Raw genomic sequence first — 16,181 nt, forward strand, 5'->3', positions numbered from 1 at the left:
CCCTTGGACTCTCCCAAGGAACGTCAGACATTGGAGGCTATGGACTAACTTCCGTTTGTAGGTAGTCCTGTCGGGTAGGTTGCATATCCGCGGTATGCAGTTACAGCTCCATTCAAAGTACCCAGCTGATTTTACCCCTGAGGCTAGCGTGCGCAGCAAAACGATATGTCTTGCGAGAACAAACGAGAGAGCCGCTACATATCTACGGACAGATTTTCGTGGGAATAAATCTGAAATTATCTATACATGCATACTGCAGATTTGGAATTGAGATGGGTAACATTATAGGGTAAAAACCGCATGGTACAGGGTGAACCATGTACGATCAATGTGTACAACCCCAAGAAAAGTACATTATGACGCGTCCTGACCGGAGTAGAGGTCTTTAGCTCCTTTTCTCACCTACAAGAAGTCGCGTCTGATGCCCATCTCCGATGTTAGGACGCGTTATAATTTACTTTTTTGGGGGTTGTACACATTGATCGTACATGGTTCACCCCTGTACCATGTGGTTTTTTACCCTAATTGTAACGATTTTGTGGTTGACCTAACAGACATTACTGATAAACTAGATGTTAACAGTGAAAATGTTTGTCTGCTGTCAGTAAGAAAGTGGCAGAAGGGCGCTTCACGCCTTATCCACATATTTAAATATTCTAGGCAAGCTTGTTAGTTCTGGCAAGAGGTATTGTTTTGCTACATGTGTTAGTCTCAGGGTTACAGAGAATTAGCCTCTACATACAAAAAGGACTGTCCGCAGATATGTAAACTACCCAAACCAGCGTGCCAAGAATATGTAGATATGCAGATAAGGCGCCAAGCGCTGTTTCCACCCCACGTTCTTACTGACTGCACACATTAACGAAAGCGGCGGTACACAATATGCACTCACTCCGTCCTGTCGTTCTGCTATAACTGGCCTGGTTATAGCAGGAACCTTGGCAAGAAACTATTGGGTTGGGGGCGGGTGGTTGGCGGTTGTTGTTTGTGCAAACATAGGGAAAAAGATCAGGCAGCAGATATTGGAATGCTGAGCATTCGCATTTTCATTATATTTAATTGGTGAAACAAAAAAAAAAAACAAAAAAAAAAAAAATTTTTTTTAAGCAAACTTCTAGAAAAATTGAAGCTTCAGTAACGTAATTAGCTATAGGAAACTGCCATATGAACTAAAATAAGCATGTGAAGTCCTGTAAAATAAGTGTTCAAGGCAATTTTGAATCCAATATGACTTCCCATGGGATACACTCCCCATGGGATACACTCCATTTCATCACCAAGCTGCTTTGTTACCAAACACCCATTTCATCAAGAATACTCCACTATGAAATATTTGTCATTATTAGGGTAAAAACTGCATGGTACAGGGGTGGACCATGTACGATCAATGTGTACAACCCAAAAAAAGTACATTATATCGCGTCCTGACATCGGAGATGGGCATCAGACGCGACTTGTTGGTGAGAAACTGTCCTAAAGACCTCTACTCCGGTGGTCAGGACGCGTTATAATGTACTTTCTTGGATTGTACACATTGATCGTACATGGTCTACCCCTGTACCATGCAGTTTTTTACCCTAATAATCCTGCTTTCCTCAGACAGATAATGCATGTCCAACCTTAATATTTTAAGTAAAAATTTTGAGTGTAATGGTGGTAAATAGCACTGTCCAAGGCTAGACCTTTGCTAACGTCTGTTTAATTAGAAATTATGCCATTGTTTTGTAATTAGGAGAAAACTCTAGTTCAAAGTTCAAGGGAAGTTTAGAGGTCTCGGTGTGTTGCCTGGATGGGCCACAATTCTTGACTGATGCTCATGGGAGGTCATGACAGAGGATTCAAGTAATTTTTGGGAAGGTGGCTGCTATGTGGCCGCCCAGGTGTTTACCCTATGTAATATATATTACACTACTATATATTTATAACATAGGATAACGAAAAAAATATGTTAGCAGCAAAAGCATTGAAATTTTTCTCGGTAATTGGTTTGTTTTGTTTTCTAATATAATGAATACTTTTAATTATCATGAATTCATAATACATTAAGTAATTTATTACCTTATTGAGATGTTTACCTCATAAATTTCCAGCGAACTGGCATTCTGAAAATTTTGCTACATTTTCCCCCCTGCCACATCCCAAAAGCCATCACCACTGATGTAAAGGAAATGCTACCAATGTTGAGTACAAATTAGTTCCAGATTTAATAGGAAATGGCCAGTTTGTTTTCAAAAGTAATTGGCAAACATTAACATGGTGCCACTCATCTACTTTTTAGGGGTTTTAGGTAAAAATGTAGAAAACTTCTTAGCCGGTAACTTAGCCTTGTGCATGGTTATACCTTCATTATCCCGTTTAATTGGAAGTATGCCATTATTTCGTAGTTTAAGAGGTCTTGTTGATAGGAGTGTATATGTGTCTGTATTTATAGGGACCACGATCCTGGTGTGATGATGGCACGTTTGAAATAACGTGCGTTGCGGCCCAATCATTTACCTAAGAGGTCTGAATTTCTCTTATCTCAATTATACTGTATTATGTGTACCCTATTCTTTATTCACTAAATTATATTAATAAAACAGCATAGGTCCTTGTATCTGTCCAGTAAAGGTATTGAATAGGTAGGCTTGGAGAATGGTAGTAGCAGGCACTATCACAGTAAAACTCTACACTAGTTGCATGCCCTGATGCCTACCAGTCATCGACTGGGACAAGATCTTCGTACCCAGACTTATCCTATTTACCTAACCTAACTTAGGGTAATGTTCTCTGACCTGGACGGATGGACCCTCCTAAAAGGCGATAACTTGTCCCAGGATGGCGACTGGCGGGAACTAGACCATGCAACTATTAAGTTATACTCTCACTACCTCCAAGGGGAAGCTTAGTGCATGCTTCCTATGTTCAGTGTAACTTTTGGGGGCTTCAGGTCGGGGCCTGGTGCTGTAGGTAGGGTTTGGTTAGTTCAGGACACAGGATTCTGGCAAGAGTTAGTTTTTTTTTTTTTTCAACAGAACCCAAGTCCTCTCGGTATATATCTGTAACTTAAGATTTTAACATTGAATGCCCAGTTGATTTACTCAGATTTTATAGCTTCTTATAAGAGAGGAACGTGTTAACACAAGGTGGTGATTAGTGTCATACATGAAGCACAGTTGCAGGAGTGAATAATTATGTATGTAGCATACGATATTAAAATTAAATTGAAAACAGGGTGCAGTTGACTTACTGTAACAGCTCAGATTTTAGTATCCCCTTTAACCCTTAATGGATGAATTGATCCTCTGGAGTAGTAATAACAGGTTTGGGGTGGTGGATGGATTGATCCTATAGATAAACAATATTAAGTGTCATTGATTTGGAAAGAATCGGACATTAAAGAGGTGCCAATATCCTTCCAACACCCATAAATTCACTAATGGCAACTTGCACGGCTAAACCACGGATCAGCATCTCAGGACTTCAGTTCTGATTGTAACTTCAAGGGAGGAGTTTATTACATCTCTCACATGATGTCTTTTTGTAAATTTGCTTGTAAATATACCAAGAGGTAACTGTAGGTTTATGTTCTTGTTTTTTATGATAGTATGTCAGGTGTAAATGTAATTTTACCAAAGAAAATTGCAAAGAAATATTAGAAAAAAATATGTTAAAGTACAAACAAAATTACTGAATCTTTGTTTTCTGTAATTTTATGTAAATATTTTTCAGCAAATATGCTAAGAATTTCATACTGATTTTATCTGTTTTGATAGTGTGAGGAGTAATTATATTTTACAAACTAAAATTAAATTACGTATTAGAAATAAGGGATCACCTGAAGAGAAGTGACCCCAACACACGCTGGGGAAGCTTTTCTTAAGGTGAGGAATTAATAGGGGTTACAGTAAGGCCATGGTGGAATGGCGCTTCGCGCCTTATCCACATATTTAAAGATTCTTGGCCGGTCAACGCGGAATCAGAGAAATTTATTTCTGGTGATAGAAGTTCATTTCTCGATATAGTGTGGTTCGGATCCCACAATAAGCTGTAGGTCCCGTTGCTAGGTAACCAATTGGTTCCTAGCCACGTAAAAAATATCTAATCCTTCGGGCCAGCCCTAGGGAGGAGCTGTTAATCAGCTCAGTGGTCTGGTAAAACTAAGATATAAAAACTAAAGATTCTTGGCAAGCTCGGTATGTTCTGGCAAGAGGTAATGTTGCGCTGCGTGCTCTAACCACAGGGGTTACAGTAGGTTTGATTATTTTTGGGTCACCTGAAGATTGGAGACACCAGCAAGCAGGGGTCGTTTATCTTCAGGTGGAAAATATTGGTGTTGCTTTTCTTCAGGGGAGGAAAATATTAGGGTCGATTTTCTTCAGGAGAGGTATTAAGGGTTGCTAATCTTCAGGTGAGCCGAAAAAAAGTTTGTAAAATTTACGTTGTCTTGTAAAAGAGGTCCCACAAGGGGTTGTAATTATGGGAGATCTAGGGTACCTATCCGTGGTGGCCCAGACTATTGGCAGTTGCGGTTTTTCTATGCAGTTTTACCTACTGAAGAATTTTAAGTAATATTATTCGATGACTGTAATTAACCCCAGGGCCAGTACTAAACACGGCGAAATACATTGGACGCCCCAATGCCTAGTGGATGTCGTATTCCGTGGTTAGTTTCTTCGCAGGGTAATTCTATAGAATAGTTCCGCACAAACTGCAAGGAACGTAAGCCGCGGATACGACATCCACTAGGGATTGGGGCGTCCAATAAATATTACTTTGAATTCTTGTTCAGTAAGTAAAATAACATATGAAAACGTCAATTGCCATAGGCTAGGCCACCGCGGATTGTATCTGTAGAAATACCGTAAATAGTAATTTTTCAACTTCTTGTAGAAGGTAGGAAAATTGTTTAGAATTTGTTTGTCAGTATGTAAATATGCATATTTTCCTCTGTCCCATTGATGTTTCTTTTCGTAAATTAGCCAACCTCAAAAGTTCACCCAGCTTGATGAGCTGCATATCGATATATTTACCCGTCCAGTAAGGGTTAACTGACATAAGAGGAAGTTGTGTCATGCACATTCATGTACGTGATCTGTGAAGAAACAGATAGTATTTTTGGTTCTGATGCAAAGCACAGAGAATGTTCCAAGGGAGACCTGCTTTTTTTTTTTGCTTTTTTTTTTTTGTGTCATTTTGCAACTGAATGATTGCTCTATAGAGTGGCATGGAAAAGCTACCAAAATTACGATGTACTAGATAGAATAATGTGTTGTAGAAATCATGAGATGAAAAGGGTGGGTATTTCTACAGAAGCAATCCGCAGTGCCCTAGGACTATGGCAATAGACGTTTTCCTATGTTATTTTACTTACTGAACAAGAATTTAAAGTAACATTTATTTGGACGACTGTAATTAAACACCAGGGGCCAGTACTAAACATGGAGAAATACATTGGACGCCTCAATCCCTAGTGGATGTCGTAGCCGCGGTTACGTTCCTTGCAGTTTGTGGCGGAACTATTCTTTAGAATTAACCCTCAAAGAACCGTAACCGCGGATACGACATCCACTAGGATTTGGGGCGTCCAATGTATTTCGCTGTGTTTAGTACTGGCCCCTGGGGTTAATTAAAGTTGCCAGAATAAATATTACCTAAAATTCTTGTTCAGTAGGTAAAACTGCATAGAAAAACTCCAACTGCCATAGTCTGGGCTGCCACGGATAGGTATCCTAGATCTACCTACCGATAAAAGAAATTTTTTAACTAACAAAAATTATTTTCATTAGTCTTATAACTGAAATTCTCTTGTATTGCAGTTCGCTCAAGGTACAAAAGCGGCTTGCCGCTGAGGTATTAAGGTGTGGCAAGAGGAAAGTTTGGCTTGATCCTAATGAAATAGGAGAAATCGGCCAGGCCAACTCTCGTAAGGTATTGTTACTGTTCGAAATATTCATGTAAAAAGATGTATTGGGTCTGTAATGCATGTGTCAGTGTCCTACCTATGAACATTTGAAGTTGGTTTATCATCCTAATATTCCACCGATTTTTATTCATTTATTTATTTTATTTAATTTTTATTTTTTATTTTTTTGTTTTTTGTTTTTGCAGGCCAAAATATCAGAAAGCTAGTTAAGGATGGTCTTATTATTAAGAAACCCCCTATGTTCACTCCCGTGCCCGCTGCCGCAAGAAGCAGGAGGCCCGACGAAAGGGTCGTCACATGGGTTTCGGTAAGAGGAAGGGTACTGCTAATGCACGTATGCCCCAAAAGGTGAGTTGAACACAATTTTTTTAAAATAGTTTTAAAGATGGTAAAGACTGACAGGACAAAAATAAGTAATGTACTTCATTTTAAGTAGCAGAGGTGTGATTTTAAGTAGGAGAGGTGTATACACAGTGCAAGTTCCTCAAATGTTAAATTCATTCCCAGGTTCTTTGGATTCGGCGTATGAGAGTTCTCCGTCGTATGTTTGAAGAAGTACCGTGAGAACAAGAAAATCGACAGACATTTATATCATGAGCTGTACATGAAGGTGGGTTTCAACTTTTTTCCACTTTTTTCTCTCATAATCCATTGGAAGCATATGGTAAAACTGCATGGATGGGAAGATTGTGATGTAGTGGTTCCCATTACAAACCAAGTTTGAGTGAAGCATTGCATTACTTTATGTGCCTTTTGAGACTGGTGAATGTGTTAAGAGCCCAAGGAACAAGGTTTTGTTTGTGTAATAGCACATGTGTAACCAGCTCGGGTAAAGTTTAATGTCGGTGGTAAGATCTCATACCTAATGACTAGTTTACCCTTGAGTAATTGACCATGCCATCAATATTACTTATTGCTCAGGTTTTGATATAGTACTGTATGGTAGGTTTTTTCTTAAATAAATTGTACAGCCTCGAGTTTTTCTCTTCTGATTCTGATAAGTAAAAGTAAACTGCAGTATTACCCATATTTGAACATTTGAAGGTGCACATAAAGCAAACAATAATAATACTGTCAAGCTTAAACTAAGATTTACTGTTTGAATGTAAGCCAGTTTGAAGGGCCAAAGCTCCCATAGTAATGAAGCTGTTAAGCAAATATAGTCAATATTAGCAGTTACTGTGTTTTCATGTATGACACTTACCTGGCAGGTTATATATAGCTATATTCTCTGTTCGCACTGGCAGAATTTTCAAAACTCGCGGCAACCGCTAGATCACTGGTAGTTCAGGTGATCACCACACCCCGCTCCCGTGGCGCTGGTGCTCGGAATCATTCCCATTTTCGTCAGATTTTTTCTGCCACTGAACGGCAACATCGTTGTTGGTTTTCCCTGCTAGAATTCGAAACTCGTTAGCTGACTTTCGCTGTACTTGGATGGTTTATTGGGTATCGTATTGGAAAGTTGGATTGGCAATCGCGATTGGAAGTTATTATAATGTCTGATTCTGGTATAGTATTTCGAGTGTGTATGAAAGAAGGGTGCAAGTGAGACTGCCGAAAGCTTCGGTAGACCCTCACACAGTATGTAAGAAGTGTAGAGAGGTTTTGTGTACTTGGCATAAGCCGCCCTTGCGTCAATGGGCGATCAGATTCAGCGTCTTACAGACAAAGTGGGTACGATTGAAAGTGTCAGTGTAGTGGAGGGGGCGGCTGATCGTCTCACTCGTGCTCCTAGACCTAGGCCTCTGCCAAGCTCCCAGACCCAAGGGAGAAGGCATGTCGACAGTCGAAGGGAGGCGAGAGGGGTTTCCCTTACGATCAGTCGTCCTTCAGGCAGTCCTGTTGCGTCCCAGGCTGCAGCAGTGCGCCATAGAAAAGGCGACACTGGGAAGTGTTTTTCCTCTACAGATAGTGCTGCGTCAGGCAGGTATGGACGTTATGCGGAAGTTTCGCGTCCTCTGAAGAGGACGCATAGACCTACGTCTTCTCAAGATGAGCGTTACCCTCAAGAATGGTGGAGTAGTCCCGAGATTTTCTCTTCTAGTGATGAGGAAGAGGTGGTTCCGATTAAAAGGAGGAGATCCTTTAAGTCAAGACAAGACGCAAGACCTCATGTGTACGACGGTTCTCTGGATAGGAGCCCTCCTTCTGAATACGGAGCAGTCTCGCCGATATCTTCTCCTTATCGTAGAACTCAAGATCGAGTTTCTCGTTTTGATGATCCGTCTCGTCGTCGTTCTCCGCTTGCTCAGACTTCCCGCCAGGAAGCAGAGACTAGGAACACTTCCTTGAGGAGATGCAAGGAAGGTTAGCCGATTTAGTTAAAATCGTGGGGAAACATCGGAACTTCCTCCTACGAGGCGTAAGGACGCATCTCTCCCAGTCAAGTCGCCTAAGAGGACGCATGATGGTTTGCCTCCTTCTCGTCATGCTTCGGAGTCTCGGGTAGTACGCAAGTTACGGGAGCAGGACGCAGGATGCAAGTTACAAGAACAGGAAGCAGGACGCAAGTTTCCGGAGCAGGACGCAGGACGCAAGCTTCCGGAACAGGACGCAACCTCGGAGCTCAGAAGGACGCAGGACGCAGGCGGCAGGAGCCGCTTTCTTCCCGCGAGGTTGGAGAAGATTTTCTGCAGCAAGACCTGGGTTTACAGGATGTGTCTTCGGCAGAAGAGGAAATAGAAGACTTAGAACTGAGGAAGAAAAAGAAGGTGAAGCACCGTCTTCAGACTATAAGAAATTGACGAAATGCCTTCTTTCACTTTTTGAAGGGGATTTTCAGCCTGCAGCTCCGACATCACCCGTCTCAATTCTCCAAGAATAAAACTCCGAAGAAGTCCTCGTTTTTGAAGATGAAGTTTTCGATTACGGCTAAGAAGGCTCTTAAAAGAAAAGGTCACTCCTATGCTCTTTTGCTGCTAAGGGCGTTTCTAACGCCCAGAAATCCGAATTGGTTTATTCCCCTCTTTCGGATCAATTGTTTCCTGCGGATATTATCAAGGATATTTCGCTTTCCCTAACTCAGAAGGCGACGCAGGATCTGTTAACTTCCTCGGTAAGGAAATTTTTACCCAACAAGGTGGTTAAGAAGACCCCTAAGGAATCAAGGCAAACTAGTCGGCCCTTTCGAGGCAAGTCCTTTTCTCGTCCTGCCTTCAGAGCAAGAAGAGCTCCGTCCAAGAGGGGTTCGAAACCTAGTACTAAACAATGAACAACAAGTCCTTCAGACATCAGTAGGTGCCAGACTCCAGAAGTTTTGGGAGATTTGGCAAGAGAAGGGAGCAGATCCTTGGGTCGTCAAGGTAGCCAAAGAAGGTTACAAGATCCCTTTTCTGAAGAGACCACCTCTTGCGACATCGCCAAGAGAGCTTGGAGCTCACTACAGCGATCCAGGGAAACAAGAAGCACTACAAGAACAAGTTCTTTCTATGCTCAAGAAAGGAGCAATAAAACCTGTCTGGATCACTTATCTCCGGGATTTTACAACCGGCTGTTTTTAGTAGCGAAATCCTCGGGGGGATGGAGACCAGTACTGGACGTAAGTCAACTCAATTTATTTGTGGAGAAAACAAAATTGACGGTGGAGACGACCGATTCAGTACTGGCAGCGGTACGTCCAGGGGACTGGATGGTCACCCTGGACCTTCAAGGACGCATATTTTCATATCCAATTCATGCAGGATCCAGGAAGTACCTGAGATTTGTGATCCAGAACAGGGTTTTTTTTTTTCAGTTAAAAGCCCTCTGCTTTGGACTGTGCACAGCCCCACAAGTTTTTACAAGAGTGATGGCGAGCGTGGCGAAGTGGCTACACATTCTAGGAATAAGAGTGTGTCTATACCTGGACGATTGGCTCATAAGAGCCCAATCAAGAAAGCAATGTCTGGAGGACTTAGAAATGGGACGTTAACATTAACGAAAGAGTTAGGGTTGATGGTGAACTTAGAAAAGTCGAATATGAACCCCAGTCAGGAGCTAGTTTATTTGGGGATTCTGATCTCCTCAGTGACTTTTCGGGCTTTTCCGTCTCCCAACAGACAAGAGCAGTGCATCCGGAAAGTGCAAGCCTTTCTAGAGAAAGAACAATGTTCAGCACGAGAGTGGATGAGCTTACTGGGGACACTCTCGTCCCTGGAACGGTTCGTTCTCTAGGAAGGCTTCACATGAGACCCCTACAAATATTTTTGAACCAAGTCTGGCCAAGAAAATCGCAACCAGATTCCTTCCTGTTTCGAATTCCTCGCAAGATCAAAGAGGAATTGCGGTGGTGGCTAACTCTGGGGAAGTTAGCGAAGGGAGCGTCTCTCCAGCAAAAGAACCCAGACCATGTATTGTTCTCAGACGCGTCGGACGCAGGCTGGGGAGCGACTCTCGGACTTCAAGAAGTTTCAGGTCGTTGGAGCAAGGAGGAAGCGGCTTGGCATATAAACAGGAAGGAACTGATGGCGATTTTCTTGGCTTTGAAAGAGTTCAACGCGGTGATTCGCAACAAGGTGGTACAAGTCAACGCGGACAATACCACAGCTCTGGCGTACATCCGCAAACAAGGAGGGACACATTCAATCTCTCTTTTGCAAGTTGGCGGAGGAGATCCTTCTTTGGGCAGAGAAGGAAAACGTAACCCTTCTCACCAGATTCATTCAAGGGGAGAAGAATGTGAGAGCGGACCTGTTGAGCAGGGAAGGTCAACTTCTATCAACAGAATGGACACTTCATTTAGAAGTATGCCAGAGTCTGGAAATTATGGGGTCGCCCAGTGGTAGACTTGTTTGCGACAGCAATGACAAAGAGATTGACGACTTATTGCTCTCCAGTCCCAGACCGTCAAGCAGTCGCAGTAGACCGCCTTTCTTCTAGATTGGACTGGGCTAGACGTCTACTCCTTTCCCCCGTTCAAGATATTAGGAAAGGTTTTGAAGAAATTCAGGGAGAGTCAAGGGACAAGAATGACTCTCATAGCTCCATACTGGCCGGCCCGAGATTGGTTCACAGAGGTACTGGAATGGACAATAGATGTACCAAGGACACTTCCAGCAAGAGTAGATCTACTCAAACAGCCTCACTTCAACAGGTACCACAAGAACACCCTCGCTCTGGGTCTGACTGCGTTCAGACTATCGAAAGACTTGTCAGAGCGAGGGGGTTTTCTAGAGAGGCAAGCCAGGAGCGGTGGCCGGAGCTAAAGTAGGCGCCGAAAGTCTTTACACCCCAGTGCAATTTAGGCAAACGCATACACACGCGCACCTTCTTCGACCTGTAAAGGAATGCAAAAATTTAGTAAAGATATATTGAAATGGTGTGTCAGTTTACCTTACTGACTTTCTAGTATTTGGTAGCACCAAATTTGTTCTCTTTAGCTGCCTTCAGCTGTCGGGGAACACTTTCAATGAGGTGCTGACAGATCTCTGGTTCGATACTGTTCCAAGCAGCGATGATGGCGGCTTTGAGTTTCTCGATATTGGAGCAGTCAACCTTCTGCAAACGTTTTTAATGATCGACCACAGATTTTCTATGGGACTAAAATCAGGGGAATTAGGGGGCCAGGCACTTAAAAGCTCCACACCACAATCCTGCAACCAGTTCCTAATCAATGGCGTTGTGTGGCACCGTGCGCCGTCTTGCTGAAGAATTGAAGCACCTGTCTTCTCAAAGCTCCCCTCTAAATATTCATTTAGCACAACGTAATAAATGTGCTGGTTCACTCGTTCATTATTCTCAAATATACATAATTCCCCAACTCCCTCATAACCCATAGAGAACCCCATACCATCAAAGTTTTGGGAAACTTTTCACGAGGACGAATAAGTTTGTCACTGCACTTGTTAAGGCGGGGACTTCGCCAAACTTTCGTTGAGGTGCTTGCTGAGCAATGGAATGTGGATTCGTCAGTGAACAACACTTTTTTCCAGTTATTCACGTCCCATTTACCAAATCTATGAAAAAAAAACTTTCGTTTCTTAATATGGGCGTCAGTTAGCTTGCTCTTCTTAGGAGCCACAACACTCTTGAATCCCAACTTACATGACAAGTACGTCTGTAAAGTACGTACTTTACACTTTCCTAAAATTTCAGGTTTTCTTCCCTGAATTGACGAGCGCTGTGTGAAGGATTAAGCTCTGCTTCCCTTCTCAGTAGCGAAATAGATCGTTCAGACAGCAACGGGGCCTCCCAGACTTCTTGGCGGGAAGAGGTACCTCTCTCTTCCCTGACGCCTTGTACCGCGCAACAATGTTCTGAACTGTTCGACGCTTCAAATCCGTCTGCCGCACAATTTCAGCGGTATTTAACCCTAATTCAAAACACTGAATGACCCTTACACGATCATCCCTAGAAGTATAAGGACCCACCATTACGCATAAAGGCACAGGGATTGGCAACACAAGGGCAACACCACGAGACGAACTAATCCTGACAGGAGTGCCAGCAAAAAAAACCGACTTACACCACGGCTAATGAGCTACTGATCAGTTATTGTTTCCTTAATCAAGGACACAGTGGAAACAATAAAGGTGCCAGTTGGTCATTTTTTCTCTCAGGCATTTTCCGTGACTGATATGGAGGATTCTTTAAGACGCTGAAAGTCTTTACGCAGCCTTCAGGGGTGCAAAGACTTTCAGCGCCCACTTTAGAAGAGCCTCTACTATTAAGGTGTACCAGGCGAAGTGGGAAATCTTTCGCAAGTGTGCAGAGTCGGAAGATTTCTTCATCCAGTACCTCTGTGACCCAAATTGCCGACTTCCTTTTATACTTAAAGAAGGAAATAAAATTGTCAACTCAGACGATTAAAGGGTATCGGAGTATGTTGGCCTCAGTATTTAGACAGAGGTCTAGATATTAAAAATAATCTAGATCTGAGAGACCTCATAAGGTCCTTTGCAACAAGGAAGGAGCCCAATACAGAGCGCCTTCCTGGAATCTCGATGTGGTCCTGAAATTTTTAGGAACTAGTAAGTTCGAACCGATGGATCAAGCTTCGTTGAGAGATATCTCAAAAAAGACCATCTTTTTGGTGGCCTTGGCCACAGCTAAAAGGGTGAGTGAGCTGCAAGCAATTAGCAAACATATTGGTTGGAAACATGACAAAGCGGTTTGCTCATTTCAGGAGGGGTTCTTGGCCAAGAACGAGAATCCAGCTCATCCATGGCCAAGGTCGTTTGAAATTATGGGTCTTTCTTAGATCTAGTTAGGACAGGAACAAGAGAGAGTTCTTGTCCAGTAAGGGCATTGGCTATTATTTGGAGAAAACCAGTAAGATTAGAGGAACTTCAGAATCACTGTGGTGCTCTGTGAAGGATCCTAGCAGAGCAATGACCAAAAATGCTATTGCCTTTTTCCTTAGGGAACTAATTAAAGAATCTCATATGTTATGCCAAGAAGAAAATTTCGGCATCCTTAAGGTTAAGGCGCACGAAGTGAGAGCAGTAGCTACTTCGTTGGCTTTTAAAAAGAATATGGCCCTCAAAGATATCATTGAAACGACGTTTTGGAGGACTAATTCAGTGTTTGCAAGTCATTACCTTAGAAATGTCAAAACAACGTTTGACAATTGTCAAACGTTGGGTCCATATGTATCCTCAGGAGCAGTATTGGGCAAAGGATTTTCCACCCCATAACTTACTAACATGCTAGGTATTTTAATGAAGTGGTGTTGTTTTTACGGTTGTCTGAGAGGGTGATTTCCTCTTCAGTCTGTGAAGTGTAGTGTGTTAGGTTAGTTTTGTGTGTGGTTCAGGTGGTCTAACTTATCCTAGCATGAATGCCCGTGGTAAGAGAGGGCTAGGGTTTCCTGTCAACAAATTGGTCCCGTCCAGTTGTCAGACCCTTGTATTTAGCTTCATCACTAATAGGTCATGTCCTAGTTGGGAGCTACTAAGGTTTAGCAGGCTAAGAGGCAGGAATGCTGAGTCAGCTACCTTAGCAGGTAAGGAACCTAAGAGTTTTAAATTTTTAAAACTTACAATGTTGCTGTCTTTGACCCACCTCCAAATGTGTCAATCAGCTATATATATACTGCCAGGTAAGTGTCTACATGAAAATGATGTTATTATGATATAACAAAGTTTCATGTATACTACCAGGCAGGTATATATAATTAAATTCCCACCCACCTCCCTCAGGAGACAGGGTTCAGAGAAAAATCTGACGAAAATGGGAATGATTCCGAGCACCAGCGCCACGGGAGCGGGGTGGCGATCACCTGAACTACCAGTGATCTAGCGGTTGCCGCGAGTTTTGAAAATTCTGCCAGTGCGAACAGAGAATATAGCTATATATATACCTGCCAGGTAAGTATACATGAAACTTTGTTATATCTTAATAACATCTTTTTTAACAGTTGATTTTGCCATGTTTATTGGATGAATTTTGTCAAATATCTTTGTAGTATATTTTGTCACTCCTGGTTCTCTTACCTAATTTAAGTGAAGTTTAAGCCTGACCCTGACATAAGTTGGATTATTGTTAATGCCTCTGAATTGTGTGTGTGGCATTTGAAATTCTAGGAGTTCATTAATGATGAGGCTTTTGACTTAATTAATACCAGTGGTTTTAATCTTGAAAATTTTCAGCTTTGAAAGTCAAGTTTTATATTGTCTCCTTCAAAAAGTTTTCTTTTGTCTCCTTTAACAGGTCAAGGGTAATGTCTTCAAAAACAAGAGAGTACTTATGGAGTACATTCACAAGAAGAAAGCAGACAATGCTCGTGCCAAGATGTTGGCTGACCAGGCTGAGGCCCGCAGATCTAAGGCTAAGGAAGCCCGCAACAGGCGTATCGAGCGTGTTGCCCAAAGGAAGGCAGATGCTCTTAAAGCTAAAGATGATGCTGATCAGTAAATTTAATGGTGAGCCTTGGTTTTCAATATCCTTCATTCTCTTTAATTGCAAATTATTTACATCAACAGTCCAAAGCTTTGGACTAAACTCCCCAAATTACTAGTCTGTCTTGAAGGTCTATATTAATAGGGGCAGGCTTCATAGAATAGGCCCACATCTTGTGATTACAAGTTACTTTTCTGCTTATGTTAGCCAGTAATCTAGATAAACTTAATGTTCCTTCTTCAAATTGCTCTTTCAGTATACTTGCTGGTATATGTATGAGGAAATGGTCACATGGACCAAAAACCCTAAACTATCTTGACCCACAGTGAATTTTAATTAGGATGTAAATTTTTTTAATTTTTTTTTTTTATAATTAATGTGGAATTCATGTGGCTTAGTTACAGTTTTGCCCATTTAGACAGGCTATATATAGAAAGCCCCTTATACCTTTTCTGATGCAGGAGGTTCTCCTTGGCAGAGTTCCTCTGTCGGAAAAGGCGAGGGAAGACTTTGTTGGTGGTTGAACAAGAATCTCAGGGTAGGAGTCCCTCAGTGTTCACCCCCTCCAAACTTTCTCCCGTTTCTGGTTGCCTCCATCAACCATTGGGTGCTTATCTGGAAGATCTGCCTTGTTGGGTGTCTGGAGTGTGGAGGACAAGCTGCTTCACATCTGCATTGGAGTTGAAAGCAGCTTTCCTAGGTCTGGGAGCTCCGGGAGAGTTGTTATTATTAATAGGGGGTTAGTTTTTCCAGACCTCTGAGTCTCAAGTAGACTCTTCTCGGGGATCAATCCTGAGAGAAAAAAAAAAATTAGACTTGATTTAAAAAATTTATGATGTTATTAATTGAAAAATCCCTGCTTTCAGCAAGAATACTTTTCGTTTCTGAATTCCGTAGATAAATAGATCTTTGCTGGGTCCAATTTGGGCACTCAAGCAAATGCTGTACTGTCATGGGTTTTTTGACATCTGTTACATTTCACTGGGTCAGCATGTGGTGTTGACATCAAGTGACCATGTGAGAATCTTGTATGTCCTATACGGAGCCTTGCTAGGATCACTCTTTTGATCTTTCCTCCTGTGAGGATGTCCTCCATGCATATACTTCAGTTTTTATGTTTTTAAGTTTATTTGTTGTTGGCACCGAGGCCCATTCTCCTTTCCAATTCCTGGTAAATCAATGATTTAACAGATTTTACCCAGTCTGACACTGGGACATGTGTAATTGTTGGAGGGTAGAGCATCATTCTGTTGTGCTGATGTCGGACAACACCATGCTGGTCACCTATGTGAACAAGCTGTGATGTTTGGTGTCCCGTTTGGGTGATTGACAACTGGAGTCTCTGCCAGGTACATTTCAGGCTAGAGGAATGTGGTGGCTGACAAGCTGAGTTGTCGGAACCAAATCGTGTGTCTGCATCAGGACGTGACGGACAGGCTTTTACGCGTTTGGGGAT

General features: G+C 42.2%; 1 protein-coding gene across 1 annotated transcript in view; it reads left to right on the forward strand.

The window, feature by feature from the left end:
* The window catches only part of LOC135213006 (large ribosomal subunit protein eL19-like), a 59,222-nt gene extending 44,470 nt beyond the window's left edge, over positions 1-14,752 (forward strand). Inside the window, 6 exon segments of the mRNA XM_064246785.1 lie at positions 5,797-5,905; positions 6,091-6,141; positions 6,144-6,253; positions 6,413-6,451; positions 6,453-6,515; positions 14,537-14,752. Of these exon segments, the coding sequence (XP_064102855.1) occupies positions 5,797-5,905; positions 6,091-6,141; positions 6,144-6,253; positions 6,413-6,451; positions 6,453-6,515; positions 14,537-14,740 (576 nt within the window). The 3' untranslated portion in view covers positions 14,741-14,752.
* Positions 14,753-16,181: the final 1,429 nt, after the last annotated feature.

The sequence above is a fragment of the Macrobrachium nipponense genome, chromosome 42 (genome assembly GCF_015104395.2).
Source record: "Macrobrachium nipponense isolate FS-2020 chromosome 42, ASM1510439v2, whole genome shotgun sequence".
NCBI lineage: Eukaryota > Metazoa > Arthropoda > Malacostraca > Decapoda > Palaemonidae > Macrobrachium > Macrobrachium nipponense.